General features: G+C 35.5%; 2 protein-coding genes across 3 annotated transcripts; both read left to right on the forward strand.

Annotated features, from left to right (window-relative positions):
* Positions 1-1,020: 1,020 nt before the first annotated feature.
* LOC144552156 (uncharacterized) lies at positions 1,021-5,939 on the forward strand. Its single transcript, XM_078300275.1, has 11 exons — positions 1,021-1,167; positions 1,256-1,361; positions 1,850-1,913; positions 2,224-2,325; positions 2,598-2,659; positions 2,980-3,122; positions 3,811-4,030; positions 4,467-4,525; positions 4,898-5,011; positions 5,384-5,567; positions 5,690-5,939. The coding sequence occupies exons 1-11, from the start codon at positions 1,091-1,093 to the stop codon at positions 5,780-5,782; spliced, it is 1,224 nt and encodes a 407-aa protein (XP_078156401.1). The 5' UTR covers positions 1,021-1,090; the 3' UTR covers positions 5,783-5,939.
* A 3,118-nt stretch (positions 5,940-9,057) lies between these two features.
* LOC144551944 (uncharacterized) lies at positions 9,058-10,542 on the forward strand. Of its 2 annotated transcripts, none has more exons than XM_078300054.1 (3): positions 9,058-9,363; positions 9,591-9,671; positions 10,128-10,542. In XM_078300054.1, exons 1-3 carry the CDS (start codon positions 9,228-9,230, stop codon positions 10,484-10,486), a joined length of 576 nt encoding a protein of 191 aa, XP_078156180.1. In that variant the 5' UTR covers positions 9,058-9,227; the 3' UTR covers positions 10,487-10,542. The 2 variants fall into 2 exon arrangements, with proteins under 2 accessions (XP_078156180.1, XP_078156179.1); XM_078300053.1 differs by having other exon boundaries at positions 9,059-9,363; positions 10,113-10,542.
* Positions 10,543-20,867: the final 10,325 nt, after the last annotated feature.

Consider the following 20,867-nt stretch of genomic DNA (forward strand, 5'->3'; position numbering starts at 1 on the left):
TCCGTTCTTCGATCCATGTACGGCTTTCAAAACACGGGCTCGATTCCTGTTTACTGAACTTTGCCGAAAAAGCTCTCTTTCTCTTTCTAATGTGATAAGGCCCAATACAAAAGCTGACCCGCATCAGATAAAGCCCACATTGGAAAGAAAATTAATCACCATTTTGCCTGCTAAGAATCAAATTTCTAAACAAACAAAATGAGTTAATGAGTGTCAATCAATACACAAAGTAGAATTTCGTGAATAATTATTTAACTACTTTTTAAAAATGAAATAAATTTTCCTCATTTTTAAATGTCCATAAAAAAAAATTCATATATGTTTTAGATCGAATTCATATAGCCTACAGTAATTCAAATTTTGAGTTTAGATCCGGACCGTCAGATCTATTTTCAGTTTTGACACAAATTAAAAAGTCTTGTGCATTCCACATTGGATCAGATTGTCTCGATTTCGAATCAAATAGTCCGGATGTAAACTCAAATTTAAGTTACTTTGAATGGTCCGGACTCTTTTAAATCTGCAATCTTCCATAAAAAAATCATTATATTTAACATGTAATTAAAAAACCAATTCTCATAAAATATCTCTCATTTTAATTAACGGCAAGGATAAAAATAAAATAAAAAATTTGACCCATCGATTTGTGAAGCATCTATTTGCAAATGTCGGATAACATACATTTTAATTTATTTAATTTTAATGTCAAAGAAATCGGATATTTTCTTCGAAATGGTGATCTCGATTCCGCAGCTCAAGTATTGAAGTTGTACAGGAATTCATATCAGCTAAGGTAACAGAATATTTCTCTTTAAATCTGAACCGTCCGATCAGAAGCCGCACAAATATTAAAGAGGTGCCGTGCAGTCACCTTCTGGGTGGTCCGGATTAGTCGGTTTCTGATCGAACGGTCCTGATTTAAAAAGAAATATTGTGTTACGAAGATTTGAACTCTTTTTAGTAATCCCTATTATCTACTCTAAAAATAGGCGGGGGCTGGTTTCAAAAATAAAAAAAATAAATAAGCGGGGAAAAGGAACACCGTACAGTGTTGGTGTCTCGTAATCTCTCGTCTCAAGTGCTAGTGGCAATGGCAGAAACCCTGACCCCATCACCAACCGAGGGTTTAACAGATCGGGAGGGGGTTGATCTGAAGACGATTCGAAGGTTTTTCTTTCTAGCTTTAGTTTTGCACCGGGTTGAGTTGATTCGGTTGTACCCTCCGGTAACCTAATTTATTTCTTTACATCTACAGCCGAATCGAAGAAATATCAAAAGAAATTAAAGATGGATTTCAACCGATTGATTCGTCGACGATGGATCGCGACAAGCTATTGGAGGATTGTCTATCTGAATATCGGGTAATAATAAGCTGTATATGAAATTTATTTTTTTGCTATAACAGCCAAAGCCTTTTCCACTAGGACAAATTTGTGCTGACGAATAAGCGGGGAATTAACCAGCTTTATCTAATCCTCTTAGGGAAGAGCTTAGAGTTGCTTTCTCTTTTCATTTGTTGAAATGGATAACCTAGTTTTATTCCAAGAAACTTTTGCATTTTTCCAAATTCACAGTGAAATGGCGCCTAGCAATTAAAAAGAGAGTATACATTTGGAGTGTACAGGAGAAATGGTGAAATTTTGATAGGACTTTCTAAACAGGATGCACAAATTCTGGTGTATGAGAGTGTTAATTACCTTTCTTTGCAAAACCTAAGAAGAGGAAGAAGTAAAAGCATATTGATAGCTTCCAATTAAACAGAAGGCACTGAAAGTTGCTTTTGGTGTCAGAAAGGTAGAAAATTGCTCATTACTAAATTACAGTTTTCTTTCTTGTCTGAAATTTCCAGGAAATTATGAAGAGGCTAAAGAGTCAGGAATCAGATGTTCCTGTGCTTGCTGAGGAGGGTTTAGGCAAGTCAACTCCTCCTATGCCAAAAAAAAGTCTTAAAAGGAAATAAAATAAACACTGTTATGCTCTATTTGTTTGAACTTCAAAATTTTGTCTATGGACTATCTAGTTTTATGGTATTTTTAGAAGTCTTCTAAAAGCTTTCAAAAATTCTAAACTTGGCAAAATTACTATGGGACCCTAACCCCACTAGATTGTTAATTATTAAGACTGTACTGCACTGGTGCCATTGATCTGTTGTATACCAGCTGATATGGTATTTTCAAGTGGATATATTGAGGAATAATGCATTCTTTTTCTTTGCAATTCCAGGTTCATACTTTGATAGTTTGACAAAGGAATTAAAATCAGTCGAAGAAGAAAACACAAAAGTAGACCTAGAAATTGGCCGCCTCATGGATACCTTTGCTACTGGTAAAATTCAAGCTTCCACCAGGCATCTATGAGTCTATGACATACTAGAGATAACTGGTATTAAAGCAGTACCGGTTGGATAGAGACCAGATTGCCCTATTGTCTCTCTTTTGCCTCAACCATTTAAGTCACAATAAAAAATATATCCAGAAAATGACCACCATACTGTTGAAATCATAGCTAATATATCTCCAGGTCCAAAGTTCCTAGTGTGGTGGTAACATTCCCGTTTATTTTCTTTCTCTTATTTTAGTACTTTATTTTCTTAACAGATGCAAGAAAAATGGAAATGGACCTTGAAGAGTGTGATTATTTGCTCAAGTATGCTGGGAATGTAGGTTCCTGCTTCACTCTGTTTGTTACGTCAACTAAGGATTATTATACTGGATACCAATTACGTGTGTCATATCCTGTTATGTGATTAGATTTAATATGTTGTGAAGGTGTACCATAAAAACTTGGAGGAAACAAATGCTTCTAGAAACATGTATTAAAGTTTTTCTCCTATGTAATTTGACTGTTTTATTTCTGATGGTATAGAACCGACCTGTACAACCAGTTAATGGATTAGAATAAATATTTTTTTTTTGTTTTTGTTACTTCTTTAAAGAAATGCTATTATTGATGCTCAACATTTCAAGTCATCTTTTGTAGGGTAGCCAATCGGGTAAATTGAATTCAAGTCGAGTTTCCACCTTTCCACATCAAGAGTTTGAGATACTGGAACTCGATCGGCAAATCGAGGAGTCCCAATCAAGGCTTAAAATCATGCAAGACCTTGACAATGCCTTAACACGGTATCAGCTCATGCCAATTTAGGCAATATACGGAAATTTTCTTAAAAAGCCCCTAATTTGAAGAGAAATTGCTTTCCCTTTAATCATTGAAGAGGATTTTCTGTTCATAAATAAAGTTCTATTGAAACTTTAATTGGTTTCCTTTTGCACAGATAAAAGTTGGTTGGTCTTGAGATTGTTTTACAGTTTACACTGCAGGCCAGAGCCTAGTCAATGAAATGGCATGACAATTTTGAGACTTTTAAATTTGAAATAGTAGTTTTAAAGAGCTCAAATATATTTTAAATAATGTTTTCTTTTCATTTCTTGTAAATAAACAGCATAAAGAGAAACAATTGCATTAATATCAAATTAACAGCAGTCTCTCCTTTCCATTTTCTGCAATTTTATTGCTAAACATCAAGATGAGATCAAGTGCTTCTTAGAAGGGCCCACAAAAATTTGTACTGTGCAGGTTTGGTCCTGTTCTGGCAAGTTGTACCGCCAGTATTTTTAATGTCTAAAATTGCTTCTCTTGGTCAGTGCCTTAGTTTGTTTACTTGTTCCTTACTATGTACCCTTGTCAGTTTGGAAACTATAATCCTTGCAGTCACAATCTACTGACAAGTTGTAGATTGTGACTGCTCTTTTCATCTTTGTTCAAGTTGCCAGTTTGTTTATATATTTGATAATTTTTATGTTGTTGCAGTGTTGACACACTAGCAGAAGCCAGCTCCTTCCTATCTGATGTGAAGGTACTAGAGGCGAAAGACAATTCCATAAGGCTTTTCATTACTGGGCCCACCTTTACCTCAGATATGCTACTTATGGGTCAAAAGCTGGATTTCAGTATAGAAAAGCCCATTAATACTGATCATGAGTTGTTAATAGAATTTGCTGAAGGAAACATGGAGCTGAAGAAGATGGAGGTAAATCTTTTTTACTATGTAGAAATCGTGCCACTTTTGCTGGGTACAGTTATTCCGGTGCTTGGGTCATGACATGATATTTTCTGCAGTATCCTGAAACTTTAATTAGTGCATTCTGGAAGTTGTACCCACTGAAGAGTACTGGTTATGTAGTTTTGTATTGGTACCTTTTTCAGTCCAGGATACGGATCGAGGTGTGTGAAAACCATGTTAAGAATTTTACCAGCTTTAAACACTGGAGTAATAATGCCACAGTTCATTACTGGTTTCTTTTTTGTTTGTATATCAATGAACCTGAATTAGTTATTAGCCTGCTTTTGTTGCTTCATTATTTCTTTCTTTGTTTTGACCTGAAGGCACCGAAAGATGGAGCTTTTTAGTTTTTTGGTCTTCATGGAGCATTGTTTTTTTTTTTTGTTTCTTTTACATCTTCCAGATATTTCCTGATGATGTGTCATTAAATGAAACATTTGACATGCTCAAGTCCTCATGCCGGTATGTTCTTTCTAACAAATGAAATTCGTGCAAGTTGAGAACTGGTTATGTGTGTTACCAAACTGTCTTAGTAAATTATTTGAGCATCTATCAAGCTTTATAGAAAGCTAAATTAATTAAACAGATGTTATGATTGAAGTAAAATGTTAATTAATTGAAGCAAAAGCAAATATGATCAATTCACGTCTAATGAAATTGAGATCTAGCTGGTATGAAACTCGGTAGTTGTGTACCTTGGTAGGATGTGCTTTTACTTTGTTTAAAGTGTTGTTTGCAATCTTTTGCGGGATTTTTGTGTGCACACGCACATGGATTGGCAGGTGAGTGTCTGGGATTGGCATGACTGCACTATTCTTATTCTTGGATTTGCAGGGATTTCCATTTGGCAGATACGCCATTTCTGGGATCTGTTGTTCGGCTGATTCAGCACCAAATTCTTTTGTGTACCACAAGGCGCCTTATGTTAAAAGATGCAAACAAGTCGAGGTTTTTCTTTCCCCAATTGTTGTCATGTAAAACAATAAAATAAATAAAGAACTTACCAAATGATACATGCAGCTTTAGGGACCCTAACTAAAGCATGAGATTATATATCATATAAGGAAACATCCACAAATTCCAACAAAAGCATAATGGAACAAACAGCAAACAACCGGTGAGAAATTTTAATACTAAGAAATTAAGTATAAAGTAAGCCTTCAAGTATAAAAAAGTGACTTTGTTGATCAATGTCACATGTGATAGATTGTTCGCATGGCATTGATGCCCCTTGATAGCATAATCTCATCTTCATATATCTTATTCTTTTACAGATATTTGTTTAAATTAATTTTTTGTTTGTTTCCTGGTTGTTTGTAGACACTCGTTTGAGTACTCAGAGAGAGATAAGATGGTGACAGTACATTTCGTTGGGGGGATTGATGCCTTCATAGAAGTACCCCTAAACTGGCCTCTCACCTCTGCTGCCCCAGTTCTTCTCTCGATTAAGAACTCCAGCTCACACTCCCAAAATCTAACACTGACATTGGTTGGCCGGGTCAAGGTTTTGCAATTCTCCCCATCTCTTCTTCTCTGTACTGTCCAGTATATTCTTTTTTTTTAGATGTTCCATTTGATCTAATCTTTTGTTAAGTTTTCTTTTCCTTTTTTCTGTGGCTACTCCAGGCTCTAGCTAACAGTTTGGAACATCCAAGACACCACCTTGTTCGATTTGCCAATGCCATTGAAGAAATTCTTGTTCAAGAAATGCAAATTTGAAATTTGTAATTCTAGCAATACAACTATGTAGTGGTAGAAAAATGCAGCATCTTTTTTGTTTAAAATGACCGAATGTTGTACATCATTATGGTTTGTTCAGTTGCTAGTATCCATGCATCTGCTATATTTAAAAAATGCTAAATTGTTTTGAAATGTATATTTTGGAATTATGTACGAGTTATCCGATGGAAAAACAATAAGAAAAAACTGAGTATACATTAAATATATTTTTTGGAAGGTTCAAACAGAAGACTTTACTAAATAAATAAAAAATGTGGTTGTAATTTAACTCATGGGTACGGTGTCTCCAACAATTTGTGCGTTTCCTCAAAGAAAAAAATGAGGCCACATGTACAAATAAATAATAATTTAAAGATATATACCTGGTTTTCTATATTATAATTACAGAAGAGGTAGCCTCAGTATCATTATTAAACCATGACAGTCTAATGCAATTAATTTGATATTTGCCGTCCGATTTGATAATAGCCACTGGATTTTTTTTTTTCTCCAAGAGAGAAATTTGCTGTCGAAGTTCTCTACCATCCATTTTATTTTTCAAGATCTGTGCGTATTAGATCATTATAAATTTTAAAACAAATGTACATAAATATTAAAACAACACACATAGATTTTAAAACGAATGGAACAATACAAGAATCTATCCAACTGAAGAACGCAACCCGTTCCCCTCCAAGCCTCCTAAAAATATTCGGACAAATTCGGATTTTCTAATAAGCATTGGATTTTTATCACAGAAGTAAATACAAGTAGCCATGCACCTAGAATGTTTTGAGGTTATTCAATTAAATAAGAATAGAACTAGGTGCTAGTGTTCTTAATTTCATCAAGTCTTTTGGTAAATTTAATTTCAAAATTTATTGAATTAACTTCAAATGACGAATTTAAATTATCGAAATTGACATACTTTATGAGTGATATGTTTACATCTTAAATTTGTAATTTTTTGAATTAATTTATTATAAATTCAAGTGGTAAAAAATGATAAAAATGAACGCATTAAAGTTAACTTATAAACAATCTTTTTTTCACCGCTTGACTTTATATTAAATTAATTCAAAAATTAAAAACTTAACATGTAAACATATCACTCGTGTAGTACATCAGTTTTAACGGTTAAATTTGTCATTTAAAATTAATTTGATAGATTTTGAAATCAAGCTTACTAAAAAAACTTAACAACACCCTAATTCTACTCATTAAATACAATACATATGAAACTCTTTTAGAGAGAACAAAAATGGCGAGTCTGAATAAAGTTTACAGCTGCTAGTTGAAAATTTGAGATCCAAGGAGCATACATAGAACAAATACAAAAGTTATAGAACTTGAATTAAAATTTGCATATATATTAGCTGCCACAAATTTAAAATATGGGGTTGACTATCGATGTCAAAAGTTCAAATTGCTTCCGTTCAACTAAAAATAATAATATTACAAGTGATATATATATATTTTTAAATATACGGTTGACATCTTTTGCGAATTGTCTCGTGTTTGTATTATTTTAAATGATTGGCTTTCTCTTAGCGCTTTTTGGAATTGTTAAAGGATGAATGTACGACAGAATATATTTCCTGTAATTGTATTATTTTTTCTAAATGTACGCCTTTTTTATGACAAGACTGGCAGCTGGTAAAGTTGTGTGGGTTGCATATTTTACATATATAATTAAATAGAAGTAATATTGGATGAATAATTAAGCATGGTTGATTGGTAGACATTACAATAAGCATTTGGTGGTTGAAGGAATATTGATTATCAGGATTCAATTCCTCTCTTTATATATCTCTCCTCCTTTTCTTTTCTTTTCTCTTTGTCACTCTCTAGAATATATAGCAGGGTCTGTTATCCGCTAAGATATATAGCAGCAGATTTGTATCATGATTATTTATTAAGCAAAGTATAATTAATAGTCTATTAATTATAATACCTTGTATTTAACATCGATCTTGTTGGTACAATTTGGCGTGCATTGACATTTGACAAACACTGTGACTTTTTTTACTTAAAAATATGTTTGGACAGTAGTAAGTTACAAAGGATGATGTATATATTGTTCAAATTAATTATTTATAGTTTGAAAGCTTATCACATGAATGTTATTTTATACTGCATGTTTTTTTAAGTAAAAAGTTGAAGATCAAGTTATTCTATTATTTAATATTTAAAAAAAAATTATCTAAATTTTAATAGACTGTTATCTAAAATGAGAACACCACATTTTGTATAATGATTTTATGCATTACTTTGTTATATTTTCATCTGAATATCTAGCGTACGTCATCTAAAATATTCACATGATTCATTTAGTGTTTACCTGTAGGTGTTCAGCTTTGACCACAATTTGATATCAAGTCATAGCCGTTCCATTTGTATTAAGATTCGTGTAAACTTTGATGTGCATTAATCTTAAAGTTCTCTGACAAATTTTTTATGCAGTTTTTAAGAAAACTTATTTCACTTTTTATCTTTTAAAAAAAAAGAATCTTTATGATATCTAACTACTATTGATGGTAACTTCCACGACCACCAAAAAAATGAAAACAAGGAATAACTTGGAGTAAAGTTTAATAATAGTGTAAAATGGGCCCAAAATCCCAAATAAGAACAATATATCACCAAATCACAAATCACAACTGACTACTGAGAGATACAAACGCCCATTTGCGGTGGGTCCTGCATAAGACCAAATTCACGTTGGCATGTTCGCCCTTCCCTCATTTTTAAATGAACCCGGTTCACCGTTTTACCAAGATATAAATATCACTTCTCTTCGGGCCCCACATTTCAGTTTGTTACTTCGCTTCAAAGTGCACAATTGAGGCACGGATCCATAAGCCTCGTACTCCGCGTCTCGCTGGATAAAGCACCTGTGATCTTCTATAATTTTTTTTATGTAGATAAATATGTTACCATGGTGGTGACATGGTGAAAGAAACCGTTACAAAGACTTACACTAAAATATGTATATAGAGAATCAAACATACAAATTCCAATGTAACTTATATATAAAAATAAGAGTTAAGAAAACAAACAAATATTTCCTCCTGTTTCTCTCTCCTCTTCTATTTTAATATTTTTTTGAGAAAATCTTTCATCTTAATTAACGAAATAATGCTAATTTCCACCGTATAACATTCTCTCTCTTTCTCTTTATTGAAAGATACATCCTCTTTCTCTTTCTCTCTCTCCGTGTTTCTTTTCTTAATAAAAGATACATTCTCATTCTCTCTGTTTATTTTAGTTTTTTTGAAACGCCAGATAGATACCTTCTCTCTCCCTTTTCTCTCATTTGGAATGTGTGTGTGTTCCTTTGTTGCTTGAACTCACAAAATTAGCATTTTGGTCAAATCATCAGGACTTTCTGTCGTGGTGTTTGTGTGTGAAGAAAGAAAAAGAAGAGACTGAGAAATCTATAAAAATGGAGCTTACAAGTCAGAAAAGCAGCAGGAATAAGAGTCGCATGCGGTTCTTTACTAGAAGAAGCAGCTCTAATAATTCAAATGTTAGCTTCAAATCCGTTGGATCCACACTTAGTTTCTCCAGTGCAAATTCAGGTATGCCCACTAATCATTTCTCCCATTCCATTTCTTTTCTTTTCTTTTCTTTTCATCAATGTATTACTCTTTTTATGTCGCTTCTAAAAATCCTTGTTAGGATCATTCCAAGTTATTCAATGTTATAACAGTTGACCTTTTATTTATTTTTGCATTATTATTTGTTTTTTGCCAGTACATTTTCTAATCTTTAGAGAACATCTTCGTAATTAATTGTCTCAAAACAGGCAGTAAAGATGAAAGCTTCTTTGAATCCAAATTGAATTTCGAATCTGACGCTGATGAGGAATTCCACAGTGTACATGAAGGTAAACAACAAAAAATAAAAAATTCTTAACATGCTAACCAAATTTCCAGTTTAGTACATATATAAAGGGTTTGTATCTTTGATAAAGGATATGTGTATTAGAATTTCACAAGAAAATTCTACTAATATTGCATTGGTTTTTACCAGCATCTTTTTGTCGGTTCCAAATAAATGGTACAATATTCATATCAATTAGTGCTGTACTGCAAGAAACAGAACAATATTAGTCAAGATAAATCAATTTTAAAAGCCTTCTATTAGTGTTTCTTTGCGTTTTCTTTTCGTGATTTCGCTGTGTGTTTGGTAAAATGGATTGCTTAAAACTAACTCATTGAAATATCTGGTACCCACAAAATTAGAACTGAACTGGCTCTGCAGTTTTCTTGATTTCTGTCTCTCTTTTCTTTTTAATTCTCATGCTGTTCTACATATTCCTCTTTAGATTCTGCTTCTTCAGAAACGGCAACGCCAAACAACCATGCAACCGCCGCAAGTTCGAATTTAAGCAAATCCACATATATCGTACCAAATGTTTCAAATAGTGAAAAAGAAACATCGAAATCTAAGCTTATCGACCTCCTCAAAGAGGAGCAAGACGGAATCAAACAAGAACAGGTGATAGAAAGTTCGAACAATTCCAAATTGCAGAAATTGTCAAGCATTGAAAGTAGAGGGAGTTCTGTGGATGAAATACCTCAGCAATCCAAAATTATGAGAAATAGAAGTTTCAAGGCCATGCCGTGTTGCGTTCCATGCCAAGTTTTCACTTCTTGTGTCAAGGACAGAAGAAAAATGAAGACAGATACCAGTTCATGAAAATGCACTGACATATTTACAAGGAATTGCATGTATCTATTGTTTGAAGAGATTGAGTTAATTAATAAAATTTGTTCATAAAAAGCTGGGGTAAGATTTTGAGATTGTTTTTATTTTTATTTTTTATTTCCTTGGAAGGAATTTGAGTGTACATTTCTTCAATTTTCATTACCTGGGTTTCTCAAGAAAATTAATAAAGCATTGTAGCTTCGATTTGTATATAAATATATGAAAATAATGATGATGTGATATGGGTGAAAACAGAGTGGATATCTGATCTGTATTCGAACCGTATTCAAAAAATTAAATATGGATATTCGACATCTGAATATCCTTGTAGATAAATACACTCATTTAGTTTTATGTTTCAATTATCTGTATTCAAATAGTAGATATATACCATATAATTTAACATAGAATTCATTATTATAATAAGATAAATATTATGAACTTTGATATTTTTTTATAAATATCTAATATGATCCGTATCCGAAAAATAAAAAACGGATATGAATGTGATTATCACTATCCCCTACATATCCAACATGTTTTCAGTTTTCACTGTTGGGAATCATAAAAGCCAAACAATTACGTTTTATCTAGAGATCAAACAATTACATCTCATCTAGGGGTCAAACACTTACACCCCGGGAAAGAAGAAACAATCCCCACCTTAACCTAAGACCGTCCTATGCTAAAGAGACCCAAAACATAATCTTTAGTGCGGAATACAATACCTGATTCCATGTCGTTTGCCATGGAATATCAAACCCTAGGTTGGAGAAGCAACTGTCTCCGTGAGCGCGAGACAAGACTCTTGCAAGCTTTTCCTTTCACGCCCTTTTGGTTGAATCTTAGATTAGGTCTTCCAAAGCAACAAGATCGCCCTTGAGAAATCCTTTCCAAATTTCTAATGGATTTCTCCTCTCAATTCTTTGATGGTGGAAGAAGGGAGAAGGCTCTCAAAATTCTGTCTAAGAATAACCTCTTTTAAGAATTCTGAGTTGAGTTGGTTATCTTGTGCCTTGGGGACCCATCTATATATAGTTATACACTTCTGGCGACACGAGTGCGTCCGCACTCAGGTCCAGTACGGGTGACCCACCCGCACTGGGTCGAAAAAAGCGTCCTGATAACCAACCGCCTTACTTAGCCCCGAAAATAGCAGTGTGTCCTCACTCAGGTTCAGTGCGGGTGAGCCACCCGCACTGGACTCAAAACAGAACTTTCAGAAAATTGACTAAGTCCTCAGTGCGGGTGAACCCCACCCGCACTGGAGCTCAGTGCGTCCGCAGTACGCTCGGACTTTTTTTCCTGCGTTGTTCTGAAGTTCCCAAAAATTGGCTAAGTAAAGTCCTGAGTGTGGGTGTACTCAGGTCCAGTGCGGGTGGGCTCACCCGCACAGGGCTCCCATAATTTGGCTAAGTTCTGAGTGCGGGTGGGCCACCCACACTGGGCTCCAAAAAAACAGTTTTCTTAATTGCAAATCTCATAATCAGTCCATCAATGATTTGATCTTTGTCCAAATTGTTCTACACACTTATGGACCACATCCTATTGAATACATTGATTATCCAATATCTTAATTCCATATTAGATCACTTTAATTGTGACAATCATATATGACAGTAAACAATTCATAATTATATTACATATATGCTCAACGTTGGATTAAAATCCAACATTCACCCCTATGATGTGAGTGTTGGGGTTCACGCGGTGCTAACCGGAAACCGTTTAGGCTTAAGTTGCGGAATGACCGTAGAACAAAAATTTCTACGGCCAACTTAAGCTCAGGATTAAACGGGGTATGTCAGGAAACATTCCAAGGCGGTCCACCTTCAGTATTCCTTTGGCATCAAAACCCAATTTAATCATTTTACAGATCTACTCCATGATTGATTTCTAAAACTTTAATCTACTTACAAATTAAATAGATTAATATAACATATTTATACCTTGTTTCCAAATCACAGTTGGAATGCAGACCGAGCGAGTAGAGCCTCACCAGGGAAGGAATCGACTCGGAGTATCACACGTGTGATACCTCTATCGGTTATCCACCAGGACTAACCGGAGAGCGGTTTATTTCTTCTGCCAGAAATACCGTAAACCGCGGAATTATGCAAAAACACTATTCACGGGGAAAAGACGAAAACCCGTAAACACGAATTTTCGGTTGCTCAGTTTCATCAATATGCAAAACTGACATACCGCTAAATTCGGTAAAACACTATTCATCGATCCCGTAAATATTCTCCACAACAACCCGCAAGATTATACGTCAACTACGTATAACTTTCTTTTCTCAACCGAAACACTATTTGGGAGAGAAACCGAGAAAGAGAGAAAATACCGATTCGTTTCTGCACGAAAAGATACATGTGAATGTGCATATGTATATATGTGAATATATCTTTCTCTCTCTACCCCTCCACCCCTATTTATAGTGTTTAGATTCGGTTGCAAAAGACCAAAATGCCCTCCAAGTTCGGCCTATTTACAAGATATGCCATTGACACCTCATCCTTTTATATGTGAAATGACCAAAATACCCCTTCCACACCCTTCCACATTCTTCTCCATGCTTCTACACATGCAAGGTGGCATAGGTGTGAAATGACCATTTTGCCCTTGTGGATAGGATTGATGACATGTCATCTGGATAGGATCAATGACGTGTCATGCGGATAAGCACGAATCTGAAAAGACCCGAATGCCCTCGGCCCGAACACAAATAATATTCGTATAATTATTCTGAACAATTATATATATATTTTTCTTTCGGTTATTTGTTTCGGTATCGATGACGTGTCATCTGGATAGGATCGATGACGTGTCATGCGGATAAGGACGAATCTGAAAAGACTCGAATGCCCTCGGCCCGAACACAAATAATATTCGTATAATTATTCTGAATAATTATATATATTTTTCTTGCGGTTATTTGTTGTTTCGATAATTTATACAATGTGTCCTGCACATTTATAAATTAACCGGTTAACTTTTATACAACGTGTCATACACGTTTATAAATTAACCAATGTTTTTGCTTGTTATTTTTACATAACATTTATAATTTAATTATAACACGTATAATTAATTATAACCATCTTAATATTAATTATAATCAATTTATAATTAATCAGTAAGATTCTCCGAGTAGCTCCTATATGGTGTGACCCAATAGGATCTGTGTTATGTTGGTAAACAGAGTTAAAACTGTTTTAACTTCTGTTAGTCATGGGTGGCATCTGGCAACACATCATGACCATCCAATTACACAGATGATGCTGTACTGTACAATATCACGATCCAGTAAACAATTTACTTGTGTCTGTTCTTCTGTCTCATAGCTATCAGATTAGTTTCAAGGTAGATGTGTGTCATCCTTGCTAACTGAATCTTTTCTTGATCTTGAGCAGATTATCAAATATAATTACTCTTGTAATTATACCGCTAGCAGATAATCTAACTCTATCAAGGGGCCCAGTGATGCTATAGCTCGTATAGAGATACGAGGGACAAATAGTATTCTTGGTAAACTATCACTTCCTCAGCTAAGCTATATATATCGAAATGCTACCGTTATGACTGCTTTTTACGGACAGCGTTAGATAACACTCACACATATATATTTCTTAGTGGGAACGATAAATACCTCATACTGTAGAACGTGACACTGAATGAAAACATAAATGACACGAACACAATTCTATTTAATGTTTCATTCGGGGTCTGTCAAATACCATGTTTCTAGAACATGTATCTATGTGATTAAAATGACATCTCGTGTCAGGTGGTTTGTAAAACTTAACCATCTTTTAATCCACATACTAACCTTATAGCGGTAATTAGTGTTCCTGCTAATTACCTTGGTTAGTGACCTTTTAAGATTAAGAGTATATATCATCTATATTATGGAGTTTCACAATTTCAGTCATGAACTCGAAATGATCCATAAATTCAATAATACTCAAGGCAACAAAATGATATTAATCATCCAATTCATGAACAAAGTTTTATGATAAATTATCGTATTATCGACTTCTAGATTATTACAAACTAACAATCTCCCACTTAAGCTAGGAGTCAATCATCGTAGACCCTACTTATATACAAAATTCTTTATTCTCTAAGATCTCGTAGATCCTGAGAAAATCACACAGCCAATCTTCTATGTGTTCCAGACCCATAGAAGCATTAAGCATCTCGTGCTTGGCTTGAGGAAGAGATTTTGTGAGTGGATCAGCTGTGTTGCTGATTGTGTCAACTCTACTTATCTTTACATCACCTTTATATTAATTATATATTTTATAATTAATTATAAGCCTCTTATGATGTTTACGATCTCTCGTATTAGGTGATAACGTTGTAGACGAGAAACATATCCTTAGTTCTCCTCAAGAACTTAAGGATATTCTTTACAGCATTCCAGTGCTTTATGCCTGGATTAGCCTGATATCTACTCGTCACACTCAAAGCGTACGAGACATCTGGGCGAGTGCACAACATGGCGTTTATGATAGAGCCAATAGCCGAAGCGTATGGTACTCTACTCATAGTGCTTTGCTCATCAGTTGTCGAAAGACACTGAGTCTTGCTAAGCTGTCTACCATGATTCATTGGCAGGAATCCTCTCTTAGAATCCTGCATGCTGAATCGATTCAGCACTTTGTCAATGTACGTGCTTTGACTTAATTCTATAAGTCTCTTTGATCTACCTCGGTAGATCTTTATGCCTAGTATATAGACATCCTCGCCCAAGTCCTTCATCGAGAAAACTTTTCTTTAATGAAGACTTGGCTAATTGTTATAGAGGAATATCGTTTCCTATTTAGAGTATGTCATATACATATAAGATTAAGAAAGGGCGATGGCACTCCCACTAGTTTTTATGTACACATAAGATTCTTCTTCGCATCTGACGAAGTCAAGCTTTTTGACTTCTTCGCCAAATCGAAGATTCCAACTCCGTGATGCATGCTTCAATCCATAAATGGATTCAAGAAGCTTGCATACTTTCCCGGCATTCTCTGGATCTTCAAAACACGTAGGTTGTGTCATGTACACATCCTCTTCTTAAATTTCCATTTAAGAAGGTGGTTTTGACATCCATTTGCCATATTTCATCTTCATGAAATGCGGCAATTGCTAGGAGTATCCGAATTGACTTAAACATAGCCACGGGTGAAAAAGTTTCATCAATTCCCAGAATTTGTTTGAAACCTTTTCGCTACTAGCCGTGCTTTGTAAATAGTCATATTGTCATCCATGTCTGTTTTCCTTTGAAAACCCACTTGTTAGCTATGGGCTTCACCCCATCAAGTGGTACAACTAGGTTCCAAACCGTGTTGTCATACATGGACTGTATTTCGGATCTCATGGCCTCCAGCCATTTATCAGAGTTAGGCCTATCCATTGCTTCCGCATAGGTCAGAGGATCTTCAGTGTCAAAAACTGAGACCTCGTGCAGTCCCATGTACCTCTCAGGTGCATGGACTATCCTCGTTTGACCTACGTAGCACTTGTTTTTCAGGCTGTCAAACTTGATCCACAACTGTCTGCGGATCCAGTTCTACTTCAACTTGCATCGAAGTACTTGAGCTCGGGACTAGAACCTCATCCACAGCTACTTGTGGACTTGGTACTTCCAGATGCTCATCAGCCCAAAAATCAAGAGGTGGGTTAATCTGATCTAGTTCAGATATTGTATTGTGTGATGTATCTTGAATTTCTTCAAGTATTACATTACTCCCACTACTTCCTTTTGCAAGAAACTCGTTCTCCAAAAGTATACCATGACGAGCAACAACTAATTTGTTCTCGGACTGGTAATAGAAGTAATATCCTTTCGTTTCCTTAGGATACTCTACGAAAAAACACTTGTCAGATTTGGGATCAAGTTTGTCAGACGTCTGGCGTTTGACAAATACTTCGCAACCCCATTTTTAAGATAAGACATATTTGGGATTTCCCAAACCATAACTCGTATGGAGTCTTTTCAACTGACTTGGATGGAACCATATTTATCGTTAGTGCAGCAGTATCTAGTGCGTGTCCCCAAAATGATTTTGGAAGGGTGGCGTCACTCATGATGGAACGAATTATGTCCAGCATAGTTTGTTTCATTTTCTTGGCAACACCGTAATCATTGCGGTGTCCCTAGAGGTGTGAGTTGTGAGACTATCTCACATTCCTTTAAGTACGTTTTGAAAACCATAACTCAAGTATTCGCCTCCACGGTCCTACCGTAATGCCTTAATACTTTTGTTCAGTTGATTTTCTACTTTAGTCTTAAATTCCTTGAACTCGTCAAAGGATTCAGACTTATGTCTCATGTAAGTCAATACTTTCATGAAACGTTTTGAGTCTTTTGTTATTGATGTTAAACACGTGGTTTTGCATTTCTAGCATATAAAGATCATTTAACAAGTAAGATGATCCATAATATGTCTCATTTTTATAAATAGAACATCTATTGTCCTTTATAACAAACGAGAAACCATTCATCTCTAAACATGAGATTGATATGATATTTCTAGAAATGGTAGGAACAAAATAAACATTTTCTAGTTCCAGAATAAACCCGCTAGGCAAGTACAATTCTATCCTACCGACTGTAACGGCTGCAACTTGTGCTCCGTTTCCAACTCGGAGTTGTACTTCCTTATTGCGTAACTTCCTCTTAGTGAGTGCATATTCGTGCAAATATGAGCACATGATTCGGTATCCAGTACCCAATCATTAAGAGAGTTCGCAACATTAATTTCAATAACATAAATACTTGAGACTGAGACTTTTGAGACATTCTCAAACTTCATATCTCCAAGATACTCCGGGCAGTTTCTCTTCCAGTGACCTTTGCTATTGCTAAAATAGCAGTCAGAGTTAGCAGAAACATTTATCTTGGGAGAGTTCGTTCCTGGAACCAACTTCCCTTTGCCTTTGTACTTAATCGCCGTTTTTCCCTTTTGCTTTGTTGATCTTCCTCCCACCTTCTTGGATCATGAGGACATGAGAGCTATTCTCGATGTCTTTATCAGTGATCCTCAGCATCCCTTGGGGCTCCTGCAAGCTCTTATCCAACTCTTGCTTATGGGAGTTTCACAATGAACTCCGAATAACTGGGAGGAAATGAGTTCAGGATAACTTCCGTGGCCAACTCGTGGCTCCACGGACAGTTAAGCTTCTCCAGTTTCTCATCATCGCTTGTCATACGAAGCGTGTGAGTACTGACAGAGCTGCTCTCTACTATTTCAGCAGGGACCGGTGTATTTAGGATATATTCCTTTTTCTCACGTATGTCTACCTTTCGAATAGAGAGCGTAAAGAGAAAGACGTTTCTTTAACCATATTTCTACAACGTTTAAAGTAAAGATTTTAGCTTTGTTCATGTAATGTTTTATTCCAATAATAAAACTCCCACTGCAAATTTGTTATATTCCCGTTTGCAGTAGGACCAAGATCCATATTTTCACTAATAACCAAGGCAGTGTATGCATATCATGGCTATTAGTTATCTTAGGTAAGCAAACTTACTAATCACATCTCTTTGTGATTCTTGGTTTCGTTAAAACATCACGTGTATTTAACGAAGACTTTGCCCCGAGCCCAAAACTGTTTTGGAAATCATCGGTAAGTAACCTCACTCTATTTGGTTTGATATGTCGGACATAACCCTCGACCACCAAAGGTAAAAGGTGATGTCTACTGAGTAGTTTAATCATCAACCAATGAACAATGGTTTGAGGAGGATAGAGTGGGAAGGGCATACTACTTAATATTTAATGGGTTGGTGTTTATGCTTAACAGTGCCAGCAATCTCCAAAGGGGTATGTGAGAAAGAACGACTAATGTGATTCTATTCGTATCTTTATAGCGACTTCTTTCATATGCTTCATTAAGCAATTATGGAAAGAAAGTCTTGAATACTGAATGTGATCTCCATTTCTTTTCTTATCTTATGTTAGAAAGAACGATTAATGTGATTCTATTCGTATCTTTATAGCGACCTCTTTCATATGCTTCATTAAGCAGTCGTGGAAAGGAAGTCTAAAATATCGAATGTGATCCCCATTACTTTCTTTTCTCAACATATGTAAGAATGACTAAATGTGATTCTATTCGTATCTTTATAACGACCTCTTTCATATGCTTCATTAAGCAGTCGTGGAAAGGAAGTCTTGAATACGAAATGTGATCTCCATTAGTTTATGTTCTCATCAGTACCTCTTTGATACGCTTAGCTTTGTTAAGCAGTCAGTTCTTGTAACTGACTTTGGACACGTGAAAGTCGTCTGCCAGAAAGACAACGGTGAGTTCCTTCACAAATCTTTCTTTGACATCACGTTCTTTCACGGTTCCTTTGAAAGCAATAAATCTAATTTATTCAATTCATATCAAAGCAGTAAATCTAATTTACTTATATACAGGAGCAAGTCAAGTATATTATTTATCAGTTCCTAATTCTTTATTTTGCAGCTATGCTCAGTTCTTATTTATACCATTTAAAGCACATAAACAATTTATATGTTTTAAAATCATATATTCTTTTCGGTCCATAAAGTAATTTGGTAATGTGACAAAGTTCCTTTTGGGCCAGCCATTAGGACACGTGAAAGGGGCTCCCAGGAAAGATTGGGGTCACGAGGACCGCTTAGACTCAATCTTTCCTAGACAGAACCATCTCTTTCTTGTGTGGAAATGACAGCTCTTACTCAGGTACTTTATTGCTTCATCACATTCTTCGATGAACTTTACTTATCCGAAGGTTTTCGAAAAGGCGAAAAACTTACACTAAATTTTGCCATTTCAAAAGCATAGAGTAATTTGGTAACATGACAAAGTCCCCTTTGGGCCAGCTATCAGGACACGTAAACGAGGGTTAGACGAAAAGCCGAGACTTTTCTTGTCATTAACCTAGTCGTTTACGGGTGGAGATTAGCAGTTCTTACTTGGGTACTTTATTGCTTCATTACATTTTTAGATATACTCAAATGCAGTTGAAAGTTTTGAAAACGAAAACATAAAGAAAGCATAAAATCCTATTTTATCTTTCTCGGTCGGAAAACCGATCCAAGAAATGTAAAAGTTTACATTTCATAAGAAAGCATAAAGAAAGTTTAAATCTAATTTAACTTTCTTAGTCGGTAGAACCGATCCAAGAAAATCTCATTTCTAATCGGTTTTGGACTTAAGCTGCAAATGTAAGAATTAAACTAATATGCGGTATATGCACTTAATTTGCATAAGTTATAACTTTTAGAAAATCAATCAGCGGGAGAGCCTTCTGCTCTGATACCACTGTTGGGGTTCACGCGGTGCTAACCGGAAACCGTTTAGGCTTAAGTTGCGGAATGACCGTAGAACAAAAATTTCTACGGCCAACTTAAGCTCAGGATTAAACGGGGTATGTCAGGAAACATTCCAAGGCGGTCCACCTTCAGTATTCCTTTGGCATCAAAACCCAATTTAATCATTTTACAGATCTACTCCATGATTGATTTCTAAAACTTTAATCTACTTACAAATTAAATAGATTAATATAACATATTTATACCTTGTTTCCAAATCACAGTTGGAATGCAGACCGAGCGAGTAGAGCCTCACCAGGGAAGGAATCGACTCGGAGTATCACACGTGTGATACCTCTATCGGTTATCCACCAGGACTAACCGGAGAGCGGTTTATTTCTTCTGCCAGAAATACCGTAAACCGCGGAATTATGCAAAAACACTATTCACGGGGAAAAGACGAAAACCCGTAAACACGAATTTTCGGTTGCTCAGTTTCATCAATATGCAAAACTGACATACCGCTAAATTCGGTAAAACACTATTCATCGATCCCGTAAATATTCTCCACAACAACCCGCAAGATTATACGTCAACTACGTATAACTTTCTTTTCTCAACCGAAACACTATTTGGGAGAGAAACCGAGAAAGAGAGAAAATACCGATTCGTTTCTGCACGAAAAGATACATGTGAATGTGCATATGTATATATGTGAATATATCTTTCTCTCTCTACCCCTCCACCCCTATTTATAGTGTTTAGATTCGGTTGCAAAAGACCAAAATGCCCTCCAAGTTCGGCCTATTTACAAGATATGCCATTGACACCTCATCCTTTTATATGTGAAATGACCAAAATACCCCTTCCACACCCTTCCACATTCTTCTCCATGCTTCTACACATGCAAGGTGGCATAGGTGTGAAATGACCATTTTGCCCTTGTGGATAGGATTGATGACATGTCATCTGGATAGGATCAATGACGTGTCATGCGGATAAGCACGAATCTGAAAAGACCCGAATGCCCTCGGCCCGAACACAAATAATATTCGTATAATTATTCTGAACAATTATATATATAT

This window comes from Carex rostrata, chromosome 3 (assembly GCF_964058835.1).
Source record: "Carex rostrata chromosome 3, lpCarRost1.2, whole genome shotgun sequence".
NCBI classification, from domain to species: domain Eukaryota; kingdom Viridiplantae; phylum Streptophyta; class Magnoliopsida; order Poales; family Cyperaceae; genus Carex; species Carex rostrata.

Excerpts from the sequence above, each read along its gene's own strand:
- LOC144552156 (XM_078300275.1), top strand. The coding sequence starts at position 1,091 with ATGGCAGAAACCCTGACCCCATCACCAACCGAGGGTTTAACAGATCGG. Across the intron at positions 3,123-3,810 it reads CTTGACAATGCCTTAACACG|TGTTGACACACTAGCAGAAG; the intron begins GTATCAGCTCAT and ends ATGTTGTTGCAG. Across the intron at positions 4,526-4,897 it reads ATGCTCAAGTCCTCATGCCG|GGATTTCCATTTGGCAGATA; the intron begins GTATGTTCTTTC and ends TTGGATTTGCAG.
- LOC144551944 (XM_078300053.1), top strand. The coding sequence starts at position 9,228 with ATGGAGCTTACAAGTCAGAAAAGCAGCAGGAATAAGAGTCGCATGCGG. Across the intron at positions 9,364-9,590 it reads TTTCTCCAGTGCAAATTCAG|GCAGTAAAGATGAAAGCTTC; the intron begins GTATGCCCACTA and ends GTCTCAAAACAG. Across the intron at positions 9,672-10,112 it reads ATTCCACAGTGTACATGAAG|ATTCTGCTTCTTCAGAAACG; the intron begins GTAAACAACAAA and ends ATTCCTCTTTAG.